Source organism: Carassius carassius, chromosome 48 (assembly GCF_963082965.1).
Source record: "Carassius carassius chromosome 48, fCarCar2.1, whole genome shotgun sequence".
Taxonomy (NCBI): Eukaryota; Metazoa; Chordata; class Actinopteri; order Cypriniformes; family Cyprinidae; genus Carassius; species Carassius carassius.
In genome coordinates, this window is record NC_081802.1 from 7,039,600 (window position 1) to 7,060,438 (window position 20,839).

Below are 20,839 nucleotides of genomic sequence, written 5' to 3' on the forward strand. Positions count from 1 at the left end.
ATATAAAAAAAAATATTCCTGTGATGCAAAGCTGAATTTTCAGCATCATTACTCCAGCCTTCAGTGTCACATGTAACATCCAGTCTATCACATGATCATTTAGAAATCATTCTAATATTCTGATTTATTATGAGTGTTGGAAACAGTTCTGCTGTCTAATATATTTGATGAATAAAAGGTCAAAAAGAACTGCATTTATTGAAAAAAAAAAATTCTAATAATATATATTCTAAAAATATATTTTCTTTACTATCACTTCTCATCAATTTAACACATCCTTGCTGAATAAAAGTATTGATTTTATTTAAAAAAAAGAAAGAAAAAAGATTACTGACCCCAAATTACTGACCAGTATTGTATATTGTTATTACAAAATATTTATATTTTAAAAACATAGCTTCTTTTTTTTTTTTTTTTTTTTTTTATTCATCGAAGTATCCTAAAAAAGTATCACATGTTCTGAAAAAATATTAAGCAGCAAAACTGTTTCCAAATTTGATAATGAATCATCATATTAGAATGATTTCTAAAGGATCATGTGATAATGATCCTAAAAATTCAGCTTTGCATCACAGAAATAAATGAAAATTAAAAGTATAATAAATTTAAAAATAATTATTTTAAATTGTAATAATATATCACAATATTACATTTTTTTCTGTATTTTTGATTAAATAAATGCAGGCTTGATGAGCAGAAGAAACTTCTTTCAAAGACATAAAAAATAGTAATGTTTCCAAAATGTTGGTCTGTATATATATATATATATATATATATATATATATATATATATGTATTTACAACGGGCCATTGTATTATTAAATAAAATGCTCGGTCCGAACTGTGCAGACAGACATCAACAACCCGGTCTTCTTTCCTGGTATTGTAGTACTTTTGTAAAGTACTACAATACTGGTTTATGACACATGATGTAGCCCAGCGGTTCCCAGTTCCAGTCCTCATGCACATATTTTGCATGTCTTGCTTAGTTAACACACCAGATTCAGATGACCAACTCGAGCTACTTGAATGAACTGTGTTCCAATCTATATGAACCCTACACCGTGTTCATTGCTCCCTACTCCCTGAGAAGGGTTTACTTCACTTCGGAACATGGCTGGAATTGGGAACTGGTGATGTATCCTGTTGTCGTAATGTTGGCTCTGGTATTTTGTACAGTGATTGCAGGGCTGGCGGGACGTTCGTTTTCAGTGCTATCAGGCCAATGTTAGCATTTTCCAAGATCCCCCTTTAATACATTTATTTTAGGTTTAAGGGTTATCTAGGAGTCAAAGGGTCATACGATCTTGCTGGTCAGCTCATATAAATGATGAATTATAACAAGTTTGGATATATATAGTATCAAATAATTAAAAGGCGAGATGTCCTGTTTAAAAGTAGAGTAAGACACACACTGTACATAAAACAGCCTTCATAATCATACTAGAAAGGCACAGGATAAGGAATATTTGAACTTTTCTGTCAGTTTCCAATCTTTTTGGAAAAGGAAATAAATGCATAGATTAGTTCATTTGTGTAAGTATGGAGTACTAAGTTTATGTAATTAGTGTATATTGAAATCTGTGAAATGCTTTTGATCAAACGCTGAATTTTTATAGACACCTGTAAAGCATATTTTCAAGTTGCCAGATTAGTTTAAATGTATCGCTATCTAGAGAAAAAAAATTATCATCTTTTCAAGATATATGGATAATAAAACACTTAAACAAGCACAAATTAGGCTACGCACATTATTGCAGAAATCTATAAAAAAATATTGTTGAACAGAGCCTTGAGATAAAGTTTTGAGCTGCATATATTTTCGCAATCATTTGAAACTGAAATTCTATGATATGCGATTCTTCTACATGCCTTATGACAGTAAACATTTTAGAGGGGTATTTTTCTTGCTTAAACACTAAGATGACATGATTTCACTTGAAAGTCAGCTACCATTTTTGACACCTGTGTGTTGCTATGATGATTGTCAATTGTGTCTATATTTTGTTTTTAATTAGATGTTAGATAATATACTCTACATTAAGGCTAGATTATTGAATGCTTGTTTGCTGTGGTGTTGTCACCCTTCACAGTCTTCATGGGACCCCCTTACCACCCTAACTATAATTTCATAGATCTCATAGATAACATCAACGCTACAGACAACCAGAAATACGCATGGGAAAGGTTGCCAAATCTGTTTAGCAATATCCTGCTATTACATTTTCAATTGAGGGTGCGTTTTTACTCTGTGAGAAAATGGACATGTGGCTATGAGTTGCCACTGGAGACTGTAGCTTCATGCGCAAGCACATCTGACATGTACTGTGGCTAAATGCCACTATACAAATACATACAGACAAAAGCTTTAGACATCCCTTGTTTGAAGGGACTAAGTTTTCATGCAAGGAAATCATGACTAGAAGTGAGCAAATGAACATGAAAATGTAAAAACTTAATAGCATCCATAATGTTTTACATTTGAAAGTTAACATGCATTGTCATTTGCACTTGACAGTAAGTGTGCAGCACTGGGCACATTAGAAAAGCTTTTTTTTCTGCACCTAACGGCACTAAACCACACATCTTGTTATTATGAAGAAACAAGACAACATGCATCACAGCAGAAATGAAAGGTGTTCCTTTGTGAAAGCCTAACTTGTGAAGGTCTCCATTAAAGACAGTTTATAACTGTAACATTGTATTCAGGCAGATGGATGCTGTACTTCTGAGCTGCTGAGAGAAGTTTGCTGTGTTGGTTCATCCAGTTTATCCAGTTGCTTCAAAGTTTTGTTCTTACAGTCTCTGTAAATGACGGCAGTCAGGATGGAAATGCAGAGGACTGACAGTAGAGCTAATGCTGAAAGCTGATAACAAATAATAAAAGATTATTATGGTGATAAGACAGAATAACAGTATTAATATTCTTCAAACATGCCTTCTTTTCCACATACTTCTGCAATTATTAGATTTAATGTACGACCTACATTCACACTGTTTCACAGATAATTTCAACTTAAGCTTTTATAAAATTGTCAATTTTAAAGAAATGTAACAGTCAAAGACTTGCATTACATTGTCAGAATGTTTGTCATTGTGGTTATTGCATACTGAACTGTTATTGGTCCGGTTTCTTGTGTCATTTGCATACTCAATTGTGGTGTTGTTTTCTTATCTTTAGGTCTTGTGACATTAGACTACACTGCACAAATTACATTCAACTACAAAAAGTTATAACATTCTTTTAATGTCTTGCAATTGCTGGTATTTCAGAAATTGCAATTGTTTCTAAAATTATATAACTTCTATTTTAATTCGGTTTTAAACCACAGCATATTAGTGCAGTCAAATTAGGGCAATTAAGGCAATATTCTGCAATGGAAAAGTCCTCTGTCAATAGTGTAGGGTTAAATGAAACATAACAGAAGTCCTGTACCAACTGAACCTGAAATTTGGTGTGGTAATCTTTCACCCTATATGCGAAATCACCCATTAGATTCCTATTGAAATGACTGCATTTAGCATGTGAAAATTAGCAGGACAACAGTAAATATGATCACTTTAAAGTGATTTTAAGTGGTTTTGTTAATGCTAAGTGATAAAAAACAAAGTAGTCTGCAGCATTGAGTATGCTAATATTTAGCAACAATGTGTCATAAATGTAATTCAGCTAATTTGTCATCTCATTAGTGTCATAAAATCATTTTTAAAGAAGTTTCTATTTAATAAACTGTGTAAACACAGTATACTCACCCTTGAGTAGAAAGTGATTTTTTCGGTCAGGTGTAGCAGTTCTGTTCCTTTCACTTCAGTGTCATTCATTCCGGTGGGTTTGCACCATTTAATCTGGAGGTTTTCATCCAAGACGTAATCTCCTTCCCAGTGTGCCATGCCACACGCAATATAAGCACCATCAAACAGCAACAGAAACATCCACAATGAAGGCGGAATCAGAGTAAATAAAAAAATCTCTGTGATATTCTTCGATTTACGTCTGCAAGGCCTTCTCATGAACATCATCACAGTCAAAGCCAGAAGAGCAGGTCCAAGAAGGATGAAGCTGATCAGTAGTGCGTTAAGGCCTGGGGTACATGGGCACGAAAATTCCCGATCCATTAAATATTGCAGTCCGATTAATACAACAGTAAATGGCAACGTGCCAACTCTTGAAGTTTTTCCGAGCTGTTTTTCCAGGTTGTTCGCAAATTGCTCTGGTAACGACATCTTCACCAATGTAATTTGGTCACTTTGATGAGGCTTGTACACCTTCTGTTGTAAGGCGGTGAGCGTGATTTCACCAAGTACAACATGTTCCTGGATCACATCCTTGTTGATCCTGGATCAACATCCTTGTTGATCCTGGAACAACATTCAAATCAACCAATCAGAATTGAGATATAACTTTTCAGGAAATATCTGTTATAGGCTTGCAACCAGGGTTAGGTGCTTCTAAACCCTTGTTAATCAGCTATCATTTCCCACTGATTTTAGGAATACATTATGGGTAGTGTCAGGTTTAGGGGTAGAGATTGTGTTAGGTCTATATTTTTGGACAATAATGTTGATCCAGGAACATGTCTTACTTGGAAAATTAACGGCGACTGTTCTAAGGCAATGCCAGGTTTTTCCTGAAATGGAAATTATAGTGGATCAAACCTGTTAAACAGGGAAGAAAATGTAAAAAATACGACACGCAACATGACTAAGCCATTGTTCTTAAATTAGGTATGCAAATATGTATACATCTCAATAACAACTAAAAATGGCAAGAAAACCTAGTTTATTTTATAGTTTTTGGTCCAAAATCACATTAGGTGTATATGTATGTATTTAAATAATAAATGTCCTACATTTCCCCTTATTCAACAGGTGGTTGAACATGGTGCAATATCAAGCTAGTATATTTTGTAGTTAAAAACACTTCAACCCAAAGTGAAGACAGACCAGTAAACTGTGTACATCATTTTGTATAAAAGATTTACATTTAATACATTTCCAGAAAATACAAGCAAACCAGACGTACAAATCAACTATAAAATTATAAAACTTTATCTCCTTGTCCTCTAGTAGTGTACATTTGCACAGAGAATGTGTTTTTTTTCATCAAACATGGCATTTCAAGAGTCTCGCACGTGTCATTTCACAACCAGTGAGTGAAAGTGAGTCTACGTGACAGAAAATTTGTTTTCAGTCCTTTTAAGTGCTGAAAGACATTTTGCGATATGAAAATGAAATAACATGGTTTCAAGTTGTACAGTTGCAAAAACCATCTTGGGTTGGTTTCACTTTCGGTTTTGACTGCATATTTGAAGCACCTGGAAACACCGGTCAACTTAAAGATAAACATATCATCGATGAGATATCAAAAATAAAATCTGTGATGAGCATATGATGCATTTTTTAAATAAGTGTCTCTTTTTTTCTAATACTGCTAAATGTAAGAGGCAACTTGGAAATATCTAGGCATTGGCGATTGTTTCACCAACAGGAAAACATATACATAGTGTGTAGGTAAATAAACCTATATAAAATTCACTTTAAATGTATGTAAAGCCTTTTGAGATTGAGCAGCTTTGTCCGTTTCATTTTTTTTCATATTCGTGTAGTGCATTTACAAAGTCAGAAAGCAAAGAAAAACATCTCATTTGTCATTCATAAAAAGACATTTTGGTTGCAACAGAAAGCAACTGTTAAAATGAAAACTGGCACATTTATGTTGGATGCAAAGTGAGATGATTTAACCTGACTGGACATTAAAAAAAGTCTGTTTTTTGTCATATATTTTTTACAGCTCTTTATAAAAAACAAAATGAAGCAAGTCGTGGAAAGCTAGGTTACGCCGCCGTTTCTCGAATCGTCGTTTCCAGTCTCTTTGGGAGTAAATTGCGTCTCATGTCGAGGTTGATGACTGGCTTTCGACAGTGCTGTCCGTCATGGTACGTCATCTGTGAGTAAATGGGGTTTGAATAGTTCATGGCCTGGAAACATACAATGATGTTATAGTTTGGTTTATACTTTCTTAATGAACGTAAAATGCTTCATTTTAATGAGTTCTGGAATGCACCTGTCCTGGAATGAGTTCCTTTGGAATGTTCTGGATGGGTAAAGTGTGTGCAGTCAGTGGGCGCGCGGGGGGCAAATTGTGCGGGTCGCTTGACTTCACACACCAGCCCTAAAAAACAACAGCATTTCACTGGAATGCACCAAAACCATTGAAAACATTGCAAATATAAACAAACTTGCAGATTAAAATAATAAATTAGAATATTTAATTTGGGGAATTCTGGTTGGAACCCAAGTTACATATAAAGCAAGAATTTAAAACTAAAATTGCTACTCTGTTTGGAGTACTCTTCTACTTCTGTGAACTCAATTGATTTGTGGCTAAGAAATCGGTCCCATAAAGACTAAATGTCCTGAAACAGACCTTTTCACATCTTATGGAACTTCTCAGCACAATTTTGGATACTGAATCTGACATATCATACAGTCATGATTTGTTATGCTCTATTATTTGAATTGCTTAAATGTGGAAAAAAATATTTAATTATTGTTTAAGGAAACATTTTACATTTTCAGATACAACTGAAGTAGTAAAATAACTAAAACTGAAAACGTTAGCAATTTTTCTCAACTTTTTCTGTTGCTTAGCCCCTTAACTTTCACCCCGTCCCGAATACGGGACGCCTAGGTTTACCTTACTATATTACAATAAAATCTAATCTAATCTTGACAAACTATATATCGTTGGAAAGGTCTAAGACTCCCAAATATATATTTTACCAATGTTTTTTGTTCAAAGTTATGTAGGAAAAGTAATAGATCAATTTATGACAAGAGTGCACCCTCAAAAATCTAGATTATAACAGGAGTTTGACCTTTGTTTAAAAAAAAGACTTCTTTGTTGCCTTTTTTTCTATCAAATTTGAGAAATCATCAGAAATTATATATCACCTGAAAACTTAAAATCTCAAAATTCATCCTTTAAAACCCATTTTAAAATCAGACATTGCATTACCATGTAAATGGTACATCAATATCATGTTACAAAATGTTTTCAGTCATGAATTATAAAAATTTAGGTTTGTATCATGCACATTCAAGTCTATCTTCAAAAACGTGAGTGACAGTTAAGGGACTAGTTGTCAGCAGGTTATTTGTTTTTAAAAGACCTTGTTCATGAAACACCAGCAGAATGAATTTATGAAAGTTTATGAAAAAAAAAAAAACTAAGAAATTCCAACAATATAGAAATGCTGTTAAGTCCAGAACGTGATGTTCAGAACTTACAATTCCTAATCATTTAGTACCTTATGAGGATCAAGGGTGAAGCTGGGGTGAAGAAAGCTTCCCACATCTACGTGATTGTCGTGATCAACTTCGTACATGTTATAGGACGGATTTCCAATCTCCACGTTCAAGCCACCATTGGCCATAGGCTGCCGCTGAACCTGTTTACCTCTGTGTAGGGGTAACATACAATATCTTTGTTTAGTTTTCACAGGAACATTTAGCACACAAGCTAAATGCTGAAGCACAGTTGGTTTACAAGATCTCCTACAGCAATATCAATACATCAGATGTGTAATGTTCCGATTATACATCTAATGCAGCTAATTACTTAATTTGTTTATATATTTACCTTCGACATCTTTTGCAAATCAGGAGTCCCACTGCAACAGCGGTGATAATGCATACAAGAAGAACTAGAGGCACTATTATGGCAATACTTCCTGAAAAAAATACAAATAAAAAGAAGAACAGAAAAAAAATTAAGTTATGTGCACTTTACAGAGTTTCAGTTACACTGCATTTACATGAAGTGATATGAATGCTTTATTTAAACATTTTTAAATTGAGTAATGCCCTTCAGAAGCTACAGAAGGTACTGACATTTTTCCACAAGACAAAATATGTAAAATTTACCAGGATATTTGAATTCAAAATGTTTTCATACCCTTGATGCTAACTGCTAACCTTTAGCTAACACAGCTAAAACTTCAATGTTTCTCTGCAAAAATGAAACAAATTGACTTCCTGGAACCGCTTGACTGACCACCAGGGGAAAGTTTGTCTCTACCAACTTGGACAGAAGGGAAAAGTAGAATATTTTCTCTCCTGACTGACATAAAATTACAGAATTATACCACTGTTGAGAAACCTCATTTTGGCTAAATTCTAACACAGAATTACAATTATTCTGCTGGAAATCCCAGAATGCATTACAATGACCATACAAAATGGAGAACCAGGGAACTGTTAAAATAAAATAATTCAATAATGAGAACGATCTAATAAAAACAGAACTTTTTGCCCATCATTTATGTACATTACATTTTTTTCTGTTTTGTTTTGTTTTGTTTTTTTGGTACTTTTATGCAATTAGCAACCAAACTCCATTAAAATCAATTGTGATTGTAAAGTTTTTGGAAAACGTGCGTATGTGTGTGTTTGTGACACTCACTCCCGCTGACATTTTCTGAACGGTTGGTCTTGGTTGCAGGTCTTTCGCACTGTGTTCCTGACCAGTTTGCAGAACACCTGTGAACAAATAAGCAAATAATCATTCCTTGAGAAAAACCTTGTCACAACAGTGTACCATATTTGTGAAAAGCACCCTGCATGTTTAAACATAAAAAAAAGAATAGATGAAATTATGAATATTGCAACCATCAAAGATGATAAATAATGGATACTAGAAGACCAATCAGAGTCACATTGTCCTCAGCATATGCAGAACTATAACCACTAACACACATTTAAAAATTCCAGTAATGGCAAGCATACAAATGAAACGAACGCACATCTACAGCATGGTGCGAAGAAATGGCGGCGTGTGTCCAGAAAAGCGGAGTGCAATGCGAAATGTGAAACGTGTTCTTGGAAGCTGTGCGTTTGGTTGGTTTGTGATGTTTGTGCGCGTTCATTCCACGAACAGGCCAGACGCATGCTGACCGCGGCGGATGGGATTGTGGGAATGTTTTGGAATGTTTTGTAAATTTGATGAACCAGACCTACTTGCAGCGAGGTTTGTTATAGGCGGTGAGGGAACAAACGCCCTGGTTCTGACAGTAGTGATCGCACGGGTTAGCTCTCTCGTCACACCTTGGGCTTTTAAACTCGGACAGGCAACTGAGAACGCAACCAGACCAAAGGAGAGACATGAGGACAACACAGCAGAAAGAAGCCCTGAAATACACACACCCACTAGGCTAACATGCCCTTCTGTATAAGACTGGGTGATGTGGACATAAAAATGAATTATGAGTCTTGTTCAGCCTTTTCACAAACATTAGGGTGAATTTCATGAAACCTGTTAAAAGCATGCCTGGGTAACATTTCACAGACTGTATGAAACTCTACCCTGCATAAAGCAGATTCATCCTGATTTCAGAGCTATTCAAATAGTTTGCTTTGTGACAATATTTTCATGAGAACTGCAATATAAATTTTTTTTTATTAAAAATAAAATTAAATAAATCTCATTCTTATCACAATGAATGAAAGTCGCACTGCAAAAAATCTAAAGAATTCTTGATCACCATAATATCAATTACAGGCTATCATACTGCTATATAAAACAAATCAGCTACTCTGGGCCGTCTGCACACAACACAACACAAATCTGCAGATCTGAACTTTAAGTCTAAAGCACGTCTTCTAGGAATGATATGATCCAAATGAAAGGCTAATTTTCGATTAATGCAAACCACAAACTTGCTGAACACACAAAGTCCTTTATTCAAATTTTATGCAAAACTATATCAGTATCTCCAGCCTCATTCATCTACTTAGACCCTCTATGCAAGCTCTAATGAAACACTGTTCGAGAAAGATAATGAAATAGAGGGGAAGTCGTGGCCTAATGGTTAGAGAGTCGGACTCCCAATCGAAAGGTTGTGAGTTCGAGCCCTGGGCCGGCAGGAATTGTGGGTGGGGGGAGTGCATGTACAGTTCTCTCTCCACCTTCAATACCATGACTTAGGTGTCCTTGAGCAAGGCATCGAACCCCCAACTGCTCCCCGGGCGCCGCAGCATAAATGGCTGCCCACTGCTCCGGGTGTGTGTTCACAGTGTGTGTGTGTGTTCACTGCTCTGTGTGTGTGCATTTCGGATGGGTTAAATGCAGAGCACAAATTCTGAGTATGGGTCACAATACTTGGCTGAATGTCACTTAACTTTTTTTTTTTTTTTTTTTTTTTTAGAGGGAGGACAGACAAACAAAAGACAAAAAAAAAGTCTTTGATGGGGTGATTTGAAATCAAGCAGGTCTATATAAGCAGGACACACTCTTTTTTCCAGGTAATGTCTGGCCACCGTCATTATCAGCCCTTCACCTTCAGCAGCCAAAGAAAAACACAAGATTGAATCATTTGAATGCAAATTGATTCACCCCTGAAGGGCACAATGGCTTTATCAGACCATCAATGGTGACGAGAAATGGGAAAAAGAAGTGGAAACGAAGACCGGGTGTCCTGGTTAAAGCCAATAAAGGATTTGTGTCCATCTTCAGCGAGATTTTCTTCAAGGGAAGAGACTTGGAGAGACTTCTGACTTTGCTTGGCCTGACATTAAGAGGGTGATTCATACTTTTATGAATACTTATTCTTCTTGGAAGGACTGATGTTTGCCATCCCATTCATTTTCACTGGTCTAAGCCATTCAGGCTGATTTACTTCAGGAAAAAAAAAGTGATTTATACTCTTTATTTTCTCCTCAAAATGTTTTTGAGAGAGCACCTTATTTTGTTCCTCCAGATAAAATGCCTTCGGCAAACAAGAAAAATGTAGGCAGATAAAAAAAACATATTAGTCTGGTAGGGATTATTATGTGTTGAAGAGGAAAGTAAAAGCTCCATCACTAAGGGATTCACCGCAGCTAGACAAATCTCAAATAATTTCAGCTGAAAGACGGAGTACGTCCACTGCCGCATTCAGTTGCTGTACAATGGCTAAAAAACTCTGTCGCTTTCTGCCGCCCATCTTTCAATTTCATTCTTCACTTATGGATTTTTTTTCTTTTGTCATTTTATGTAAAAATTATTCAAATGAGCTGCCGCCATTAGCGCTATAAGAGTTTCACTCTCTTGTCCATTTCATTGTGGTTGGTTTCTAAAGCTATTATTAAATGCGCAATTCCATTCAGCGACACTGGAAACTACTTAACATTCGATTCAGTTTCAAGGTTTCTTGCACCAAAACCTTTGTACTTTAGTTCTTTGTAACCATTTTCCAACCTTTCTCCAAGGTTTTTTTTTTTTGCTACTGTACCTTCAAGACTATATGTAAATGTGCTCTGTTGTGATTGGCTAGCCATTCATGAGCTCTCTTTGGTGTGTTCTTAAAGAAAAGTAGCAAAGTCTGATTCATGAATACATCGTTTTTTAAGATATTGTCGATCAGAGAGTCTGATTTTGTCAATGAAACAGTTGATTCAGTTCGCAAACCCTGAAATCTGAATGATTCATTTACAAATCTGAATTACCCACAGTGATTAATGACTATAATTAAATGTTTACAACAGTTGTATAATGTGTCTGCATTCTTAAATGAAGCTACAAAGCCTCACTTCCAGTTCGTTGCAATTTTCTGGAAAATAGTAAATTAATTTCTTGTTAAATTCTTTTTTTTATGTGTTTGAAAATTTAATTTTGGGGGTGTACTGTCCCTTTAAGGGAAGTTTTTCTTCAGTTATAGAATCAACTATAAAACAGAAGCATTTTTATTTTCTCTACTTTTACGTTTTTTTACAGCAGGAATTAATAGGAATGTAGAACTACTTTTTTTTGGTGTTTATATCCTGTGCTCTTTTCCTCTGGTGTCTCTCATTGGTTTCTCTGCCTCTCTCTAACACACAAATATAGAGGTCGATATAAGTGGCAGATTATGGACCCCTGCTATGATAATTCACTCTTCTGCTATAATACTCCCCCTCTCCTGTTCACCTTTACAAAACATTCATCCTACCAAGTCAGCGAGCATAAAAAAAATCCTATTAAAGTGGTTGCCGGAGGGAGCAATTTAAAATAAATGAATCTAAATAACGGCAGGCAATTTGTTGCTGTAGAAAGCTATTAAGAAATTACTCACTGACAGAACGGCAGGCCCGTCTCGGAGTCGAGGTGGCAGGTTCCGCCGTTATAACAGTATCCGTCACACAGCTGACAGCTGGCTGCGATTCTGCCGTTTGTACAGCTGTGAACACACACGTGAACAGCAACAACGATGTCATTTGATCTATATTTAGTTGTTTAATCTTGATACTGAGTCATAAATCAAAGGGATCATACAGGATCGCCCCACCCCCCCAAAAGAAAAAAAAAACTGACCTGACCATCCCCCCTGAATTTTTTTTTACAATTCGCCCACTGACTGTAATAAATACACACTTGCAGGCGACGTCTCCGGTCTCTTCGTCTACGATACACGGGGCCCCTCGGCAGCGAAGACATCGGTCCGTCTCGCATTTTGGCCCCTCGTAGCGGGTGGGACACACACACTCCACATGTCCCGAGCCAGAGAGTGTGCAGCCTTTGGAGTTCACGCAATAATGGTGACAAATATCTGTCATCAGATAGAAAGCGAGACAATTACAATGACTGATCTGAAGCCATGTAGGATACTGTATGCTATATTCATATCTAACCTCCTCTTAACTGACTGATTTCAAGTGCTTTAAGTATCAAAACTACTCGCAATTGTGTGATAGCAGTAGGGTTGCCCACTGTCCTGGTCCTGTATTTTGGGCCTAATTGATTTGTCCCGTACGTCACCTCCCTTGTCTTGTTTTTTGACTGCCACACTTTTCTAACTACTGACTGATACAACAGCGGAAGTGCTGATCACTTGAGAATGATCACCAATACCTGTCATCATCCAATCACAGCCCCTCTCATGCAGTATATATTAGGTAAATCAGAAATTGTGAACATAACTGTACATATATGCCTGTGTTTGTGTATGCAGTCAAGTAATAAATTAGGTATCAAAACTAAACCAGTGAATGCAAAAAATAAAATAAAAAAGGTTAATTATGAAAGCGACTGGTACTAACGGTGTAGACAGCGTTCTCCGGTGTATTCTGCCAGACAGTGGCATACAGGTTGGTTTCCCAGGGTCACGTCACACGTGCCTTCGTTCAGACAGTAACCGTCACAAACACGCTTCTCACACAGAGGACCGGTGAAACCCAGAGCACAGCGACACGTGGGCTTACCTGCAGGAAATACATTAGTTTAGTGACTTTAAGTCTAGCTGGATCATTTTACCTGATTTGCATAACTCCATGAACACACACACACACACATATATATATATTGTATACGCACACACACACACACACACAAAAAATTATCCACAAATCAAAAATTATTCAGACAACAAATATAATATTTGATATTGTTTACTAGTGGATGCAGGACACTATAGTTTATTTATGTAAGTGAGTATAGCCAAATTTAGTAAACTGTGACATATTATACACCAATATTCTTCATACAGTGTACTAACAGTAAAATTTATACAAATTTGGGAATAAAATTATTCTAATACTTTGACCTGACCATGTTTTGCTTAAGTGTTATCTGACATTATCAAGATGAATTTGTTCTGACACAGTTTAACTCTGAGTTCTTGTCATAGTTTAATACCATTTACTAAGCAATGAAGAATAAACTGTGATAATGTGTGAAATGTTGAAGGTGTCTGAATAAATTTTGGTTTGACTGTGTGTGTGTGTTTGTGTGTGTGTGTGTGTGTGTGTGTGTGTGTGCATATACATTTTTTTTTTCTTTTTGACAAAGTACATGATGAACTTAGCAGGTCATAACTGAGTCCTGAACTGAAAGCCTCTTGTGACCCGTGTAAGTATTGTAAAGTAAATAATTTAAAAATAATTGTAGTTAATTGAAATAAAGCTGAAACAAAATACAAATATTAGGTGAAAATCTTAATATATATATATATATATATATTAAGATTATATTATCTTAGTATTAAGATATAATACTAAAATTACTAAAACTAAAAATAAAACAAATAATAAAAATGACAAAAACACAAAATAGTTACAATTAAAATGAAAAATCAAAAAAGCAAATAGAAATATTTTTTAAAAGTTATAAAAACAACAAAAAACACAAAACGCAATTACTAACTTTAACTAAAACGAAAATGAAACCAAAAATATAAAATAAACACAATTCAAAATACATTCTATAATGGAATATAAATAATATTACAATAATAATCTATTTAAAAGAATAATTTTACTCAACCTACTGAAACTTTTAAATGGTAAGGTGTTTAATACTAAAATAGGGAATAAAATACACAGGCACTTACTGATACAAAGAAAAAGAAGAAAAAAGAGAAAAGAAAATCATAAAAATAATAAAGTAATAACATCCTCAACAGTACAGTACTTAATGTGCCTACTAATCACGTAAATCACAGCGATCTATGCTAGTCTTTGCTTTATTAGCCAACATACGTGATTATTTGAGTTACTGTGACAGTCACAGCGTTCTAGCGGGGATTTGTGTGACAGTACATCTGTTGGGCCTTGATTTTGCACGTTCAACACACTCAAAGCCAAGGGATCTTCAGTTCTTCTGTTGGTGGTCCACCTGCCAGCTGGTGCAAATGACAGTTCTAACGCAAAGACGCCAACAGAAACCATTCCTGACTGTTTCTCAGATGCTAAACTACTCCAATTGATTTTCATCCAGCCTTTGGCTCTTGCCAAAAAATCCTTTCAGAATAAGAAGGCTAAACAGGGAGTGGTGACTCACACAACACCTTCCTGAAGCTTTCGCAGTGATATATTTTTCATAGAGGTTACGAAAACAAACAGGCAAAGGAGTGTCTGGTGTCTTCTCATGTGCTTGAAGAGCCAATAACAAACAGATGCACTTTTGGAAAACAGGCTGTCGGCAGTTGGCGTTCATGCGTCGTGGGAATTTCAATACCGCTCGTTAATTGGAACAATTACCAACTATCTAATTATCGGTCCAAAACACTGAATTCCATCTGCATGCAGTCTTTCAGTCATCTGGAAATGCTGTTATCACTTACTCACACTCATGATGTTCGAGACCCATTTCTTTTTTAACTGGAACACAAGAGTTATTTACCATAAAATAAATAAGAATCGTTTCTATATAGAATTTTTTCGGCAATTCTGGGTCACCGTTAACTTTAATTTTATGGAAAAGAGCAACGTGAATATTCAGCTTAAAGTTTCCTTTCATGTTCTGCACAAGGTTTTGTACATGAGGGTGAGAAAATGATGAAAGAATAGTCTTTTTGTGGTTTGTAGCCCAAGAAACGGTTATTACGGAGTCTAACATCTATAAGATAGATGCCCACCCTCAGCAAATCCTGGTATATTCGGTATATTTAATAATGAATCTCATTGCTTGTTTATCATTTCACTCTATTCAGAGAACTCAGGATGACCTGAAACAACTCAAGGCAACACAGGTGCTACATATTTCTGTTGCATTTCTTCACCGAACAGACAGTAAGCAAAAAGACTGAGAAATCCCTCCTGAATCAGATGTCTGCCTGTGGCTTACATTGAATTCTGAGAGCAGACGAGGGGTGTCAAGAAAACCCTGTTCGTACCTGATTGTTTTCTGAACATTTCTGCACAGAACAAGACTTTGATTATAAAATAGAAATTATTACATTTTTAAAACAAAATGACACAACCCCCTTTAGAAACAATTCAAAATTAATGTGTACAATAATTTATATTTATTTTTTTATACAAATTAGTACTTTTTTAGTACTTGTCAGTGTTTGTCAATTACTCAACTATTACACAACAATTTTGCAACTAACACGTTTTCTTTCTTTTTTTTCTACATTACCTATTGTAATTAAATGAAGAACATACTTAAGATGAAATAGGAGTAGAAAGGAAGCAGAAACATATTGACAATACAAACAATGTTTAGTTTACAGATGGGAAACAGCGCCTACCTAGTGGAGATCCTGTGCAAGTGCCTCCGTTGAGGCAGAAGTCCTTACAGTGGCTTATTTCACATCGCTCCCCAGAGTAGTTCGGCCAACAGAAGCAGCGCGACTCCCCTCGTTCATTGGTGATACAACGACCTCCGTTCTCACAGGTTGGGCGACAAAGATCTCCTAGAATGTCAATTCCTCACTTAAGCTTATTATTATTAGTAAGGACATTTTTACATGTATTTAGTTGCTTATTCAAATCTGTTCATAGGGACTGAAAAGGACTAAATAAAAATTACAAACTAGTTTAGTTTTTTTAGTTTTTTTTCTATTAAAACGATTTTATTTAAAATAAAATTATTGGATTTAAAATAATTAATTTGCCATAAATTAAAATAAATAAAGACTTTGAGGAATGTACAGTCCAGATTACATTTATTGATTTACAGTATAGCAATGCAGAAAGTTATTACGATTACTGGAAGTTTTTAGAATAACTTTTTTTTCATTTGTTTACTTAGTTTTTTATGTTTATTTAGATCAGTCAATTAGTTAATTATTCGATGATTGAAAATATGTGTCTGCATGTTGCATGATTTTATTTGAGATTTCTTTGACCAGTCATATCATTTAATTTTATTTATTAATTGTGTGTATATATATATATATATATATATATATATATATATATATATATATATGGATTTTTACAGTAAAGAAACAAGCAGAATATATATATATATATATATATATATATATATATATATATATATATATATATATATATATATATACATATATATATATATATATATATATATACATATATATATATATATATATATATGTATATATATATATATATATATATATATATGTATATATATACATATATATATATACATACATTCTGCTTGTTTCTTTACTGTAAAAAATCCATTTAACAAAATGTTGGAAGGGCAAATATATTTAAGTTGAACTAATTTTATTGCTTGGGCTAAGTTGAGAAGACATTTTATTAAGTCTGCACAAATATATTTTAAAAACATTAAATTTACGGTTATTTTCAAATCCAGTCAACATTCAGAATTCCAATGTTTGACTGAACTAATAAAAACAAATCCAGTCAACACTGAGTTCATTCCGCACATGCACGAGCCTGAGTGACTTCGCGCAAGAAAGAGTGTTGTCTTGTCAAGTTGTCTTGTCACGCATCAGGTAAGTCCTACTAAATAATGTTATTTTTTTAAACTATATTTAACAAGAAAGACATGCAACATATTTGATTTTTTTTTTTTTGTGGACATTTATAAAGTGTTTTATGAGTTGTATATCCGAAGAACGTGGGTATAAGACAAGGTATGTCAACTTCAGGCGTCAGGTAAATCAAGTGGCACTGAATAAATATTTTACGTTATAAAAAATATTTACTTAACGTTACTTAATGTTTTTTGTGTTTCCGTGACGTGAAAAAATATGAAGAGATTGCACGGTCTTTCTCTCTTTTATGCTTAATTCGACAAACTCTATGAAATTTGTAACTTAAAGGGTTAGTTCACCCAAAAATTAAAATGATGTCATTAATGACTCTCCCTCACGTTGTTCCAAACCCGTAAGACCTCTGTTCATCTTTGGAACACAGTTTAAGATATTTTAGATTAAGTCCAAAACCTTTATGTCTCTCGATTGAAAGTGTGTGTACGGTATACTGTCCATGTCCAGAAAGGTAAGAAAAACATCTTCAAAGTAGTCCATGTGACATCAGAGGGTCAGTTAGAATTTTTTGAAGCATCGAAAATACATTTTGGTCCAAAAATAACAAAAACTACAGGTTTTTTCAGGTCTTTCTTTCGGGTCTGTTGTGAGCGAGTTCACTGCAGTTTAGTGATACTGGTTTGCGAACTAATCATTCGATTTAACCGGTTCTTCTTGAACCAGTTCACCAAATCGGACTGAATCATTTGAAACGGTTTGCATCTCCAATAAGCATTAATCCACAAATGACTTAAGCGGTTAACTTTTTTAATGTGGCTGACACTCCCTCTGAGTTAAAACAAACCAATATCCCGGAGTAATTCATTTACTCAAACAGTACACTGACTGAACTACTGTGAAGAGAGAACTGAAGATGAAGACCTAGCCGAGCCAGATAACGAACAAAAGATTGACTTGTTCTCGAGTCAAGAACCGTTTGTATTGGTTTTCAGATCACCAGTACACTGAACCGAGAACCGTTTCTGTTGGATGTGTCGGATTTGAGAACCGAGGAGCTGATGATACTGCGCATGCGTGATTCAGCGTGAACCAGACTGACACACAGCGAGTCTGAACTGAACTGGTTCTTTTGGTGATTGATTCTGAACTGATTCTGTGCTAATGTTATGAGCGCGGGTAAACTGAAGGCGTGAATGAACGGCAATCATCGGCAATGACGTCATTATGTCGAGCGCAAAAGAACTGGTGAACGTTTTCTTCAACCGGTTTATTGAATCGAACTGTCCGAAAGAACTGGTTCGCGGAAAAGAATCGAACTTCCCATCACTACTGGTGATCCAAAAACCGATGCAACCGGTTCTTGACTCGAGAGCGAGTCAATCTTTCATTCGTTATCTGGCTCGGCTCGGTGTTCATCTTCAGTTCTCTCTTCACAGCAGTTCAGTCAGTGTACTGTTTGAGTACATGAATTACTCCGGGATATTGGTTTGCTTGAACTCAGAGGGAGTGTTAGCCACATTAAAAAAGTGAACAGCTTAAGTAATTTGTAGATCAATGCTTATTGGAGACGCGAACAGTTTCAAACGATTCAGTTCGATTTGGTGTACAATGTACATGTTCTATTACAAATCCAGTCAACATCAATGCTCCCTGTTGTGAAATGGATTGTGGAATGGATTTGTGCCCAAAAAATAGGTTGCAACTTCTGATACATCAAAAACTGATATCAGTACATTGTAAATGATTTAAGAGGCCTCATTTATTTTTTTTTAACTTAAAATGAGCTTTTCTGTCTCCATCAGGGTGTGGCCAAAGGTTTCATTGGTGCTATGTCATCATTGCAAGATTTCAGATGCAACCCAGTCAGTTCTTCCAAGGCACCAAACACTGGCACATGACCAGACTGCTCCACTGCAACTACATTCTGTGTGTACTTTCAAAACTAGTTTATTGTTTTCATTCCAGGTAATATGTGTAAATGATTGCACAGACATTGCTGGAAGAATGCTACACTGGATGATGTCAACACTGAATCACAGATGAACTGACTTTAGCTGGAAAAATGACTTGTTAATGTCCTATTGCATTAACTATTTTCAGACAAACTATTTTCCTGTTTGACTCTGTAAAGCTGCTTTGACACAACCAGTATTGTATAAAGCGCTATGTAAATAAAGGTGACTTTATACTGTAACACCTGGTTCATTTTATTCTTCTTCTTTTTTTATTTTTTATTTTTTACTTCTGCCTCATTTTAAAGATTTAAATGTGATCCGTAATAATACTTGTAAAAGTTTGTTTGCTAACATTTTGTTTAGCTTGTTTATTTTTTTCTTAATTCATTGCACAAAGTTTAAAATGAATTTTGCAGTTGTTTTACAGATATAATGTTTGTCAACTGGAGCTTTAAAGGTATAGTTTGCCCACAAATGAAAAGTTGCTGTTAATTTACTCAGGTGACGCAGGTGACATTTTTTTCTTAATTTCCTATGTTTAGTTTGTATGAAAAATTTTATAAATGGAGCTTGTTATTAAATCAAGGCTATTATGTGTTGTAAAGTGTGTTTTTAGCGATTGATAAACACCAGTTAATCCTTTTTTATATATTTTTATAGTTAAAAATATATATATATATATGTTTATGTAGTTCCCCAGCAATTTCTTATGATGCCCAAATAATAAATCTTAGTTGAGGTAACATACAACACAGACTAAATGGTTACATTTTAATTGACATAAATTGTAGTCATCTAAATGTTTGACCAATTAAAACATTTGAATGGACTATAAAACTAGTTCACTTAAGCCAACTAAAAAATAACAATTCAGATAACACTTCGAAGTCAGAAATTGACTGAACGTAAAATTTCTGTGGAACTTGTTACTAAATAATAATTAGTTTTGACTCATTTGTTGTATATTGGTACATTTCAGAAAGAAAGAAAGAAAGAAAAATATACCGTCCATTAAATACTGTATGCTTCTAGTGTACATCCGATTTTCGCTGCTAGGGTGCACTGGGTGGTTGCTAAGATGGATGTTGGATACACAAGTTTCCTGTCCCCTCGGACTGAATCAATGCTATCAACACGATCGCTGTCTTTTCTAGCACGTGGGCTTCAGTTGGATTGCGTGTGTGGGCAAAGGGCCGAGAATAGTAAACACTTCAGTCAAAATCACTCAAGTGAAACATTGGAGTTTGACATGCTAGGGCCTCTCGGGGTTGTGCTGGCACTCTGTTAGTGATGTAAGAGCATCCTGCCGAGCGCGTTTTGACAGATGTACCTGAGATGTTGGTGTCCGTGCAGGTCCTGTTCAGCAGAATTTTCCCCTCAGGACACACACATCTGGCCCCGCTGGGGTTCAGGAGGCAAAGGAAAGCACAGTTCATCTTTGCACATGGATTGGACACTGAGAGAGAGAGAGGACGAGAAGAGAGAGTGAACATAAAAAGGAATGCATAGAGGTTTTTTTTTGCACTTTTAAATGAGGAAAAATGTAAAGAATTAGTTGAAACAAAATGTAAAAATAAATAAATAACTTCTAAATTAAATGAACCGTTAAAAATCGTGGATTCCAGTAGCAAAATATTAACTGAAGTTTTTTTGAAGTTAATAAGTCGACGAAAAGTAATTGCATTTTTGTCAACTTTTAGT

At 35.1% G+C, this 20,839-nt stretch overlaps 2 protein-coding genes across 2 annotated transcripts in view; both read right to left on the reverse strand.

Annotated features, from left to right (window-relative positions):
- Positions 1-2,675: 2,675 nt before the first annotated feature.
- si:dkeyp-122a9.2 (uncharacterized) lies at positions 2,676-4,258 on the reverse strand. The gene is made up of 2 exons (XM_059544070.1): positions 3,754-4,258; positions 2,676-2,867 (listed from the first exon to the last, which is right to left on the reverse strand). Exons 1-2 carry the CDS (start codon positions 4,222-4,224, stop codon positions 2,706-2,708), a joined length of 633 nt encoding a protein of 210 aa, XP_059400053.1. The 5' UTR covers positions 4,225-4,258; the 3' UTR covers positions 2,676-2,705.
- A 505-nt stretch (positions 4,259-4,763) lies between these two features.
- Positions 4,764-20,839, reverse strand: part of LOC132131111 (low-density lipoprotein receptor-related protein 1B-like) — a 238,602-nt gene continuing 222,526 nt past the window's right edge. Inside the window, exons 81-91 of the mRNA XM_059543053.1 lie at positions 20,469-20,594; positions 15,987-16,151; positions 13,054-13,215; positions 12,389-12,563; positions 12,090-12,194; positions 9,019-9,132; positions 8,465-8,541; positions 7,643-7,733; positions 7,311-7,461; positions 6,065-6,172; positions 4,764-5,978 (exon numbers count right to left, since the gene is read on the reverse strand). Coding sequence (XP_059399036.1) covers positions 5,835-5,978; positions 6,065-6,172; positions 7,311-7,461; positions 7,643-7,733; positions 8,465-8,541; positions 9,019-9,132; positions 12,090-12,194; positions 12,389-12,563; positions 13,054-13,215; positions 15,987-16,151; positions 20,469-20,594 — 1,418 coding nt within the window. The 3' untranslated portion in view covers positions 4,764-5,834. The remainder of the gene's footprint in view (positions 5,979-6,064; positions 6,173-7,310; positions 7,462-7,642; positions 7,734-8,464; positions 8,542-9,018; positions 9,133-12,089; positions 12,195-12,388; positions 12,564-13,053; positions 13,216-15,986; positions 16,152-20,468; positions 20,595-20,839) is intronic.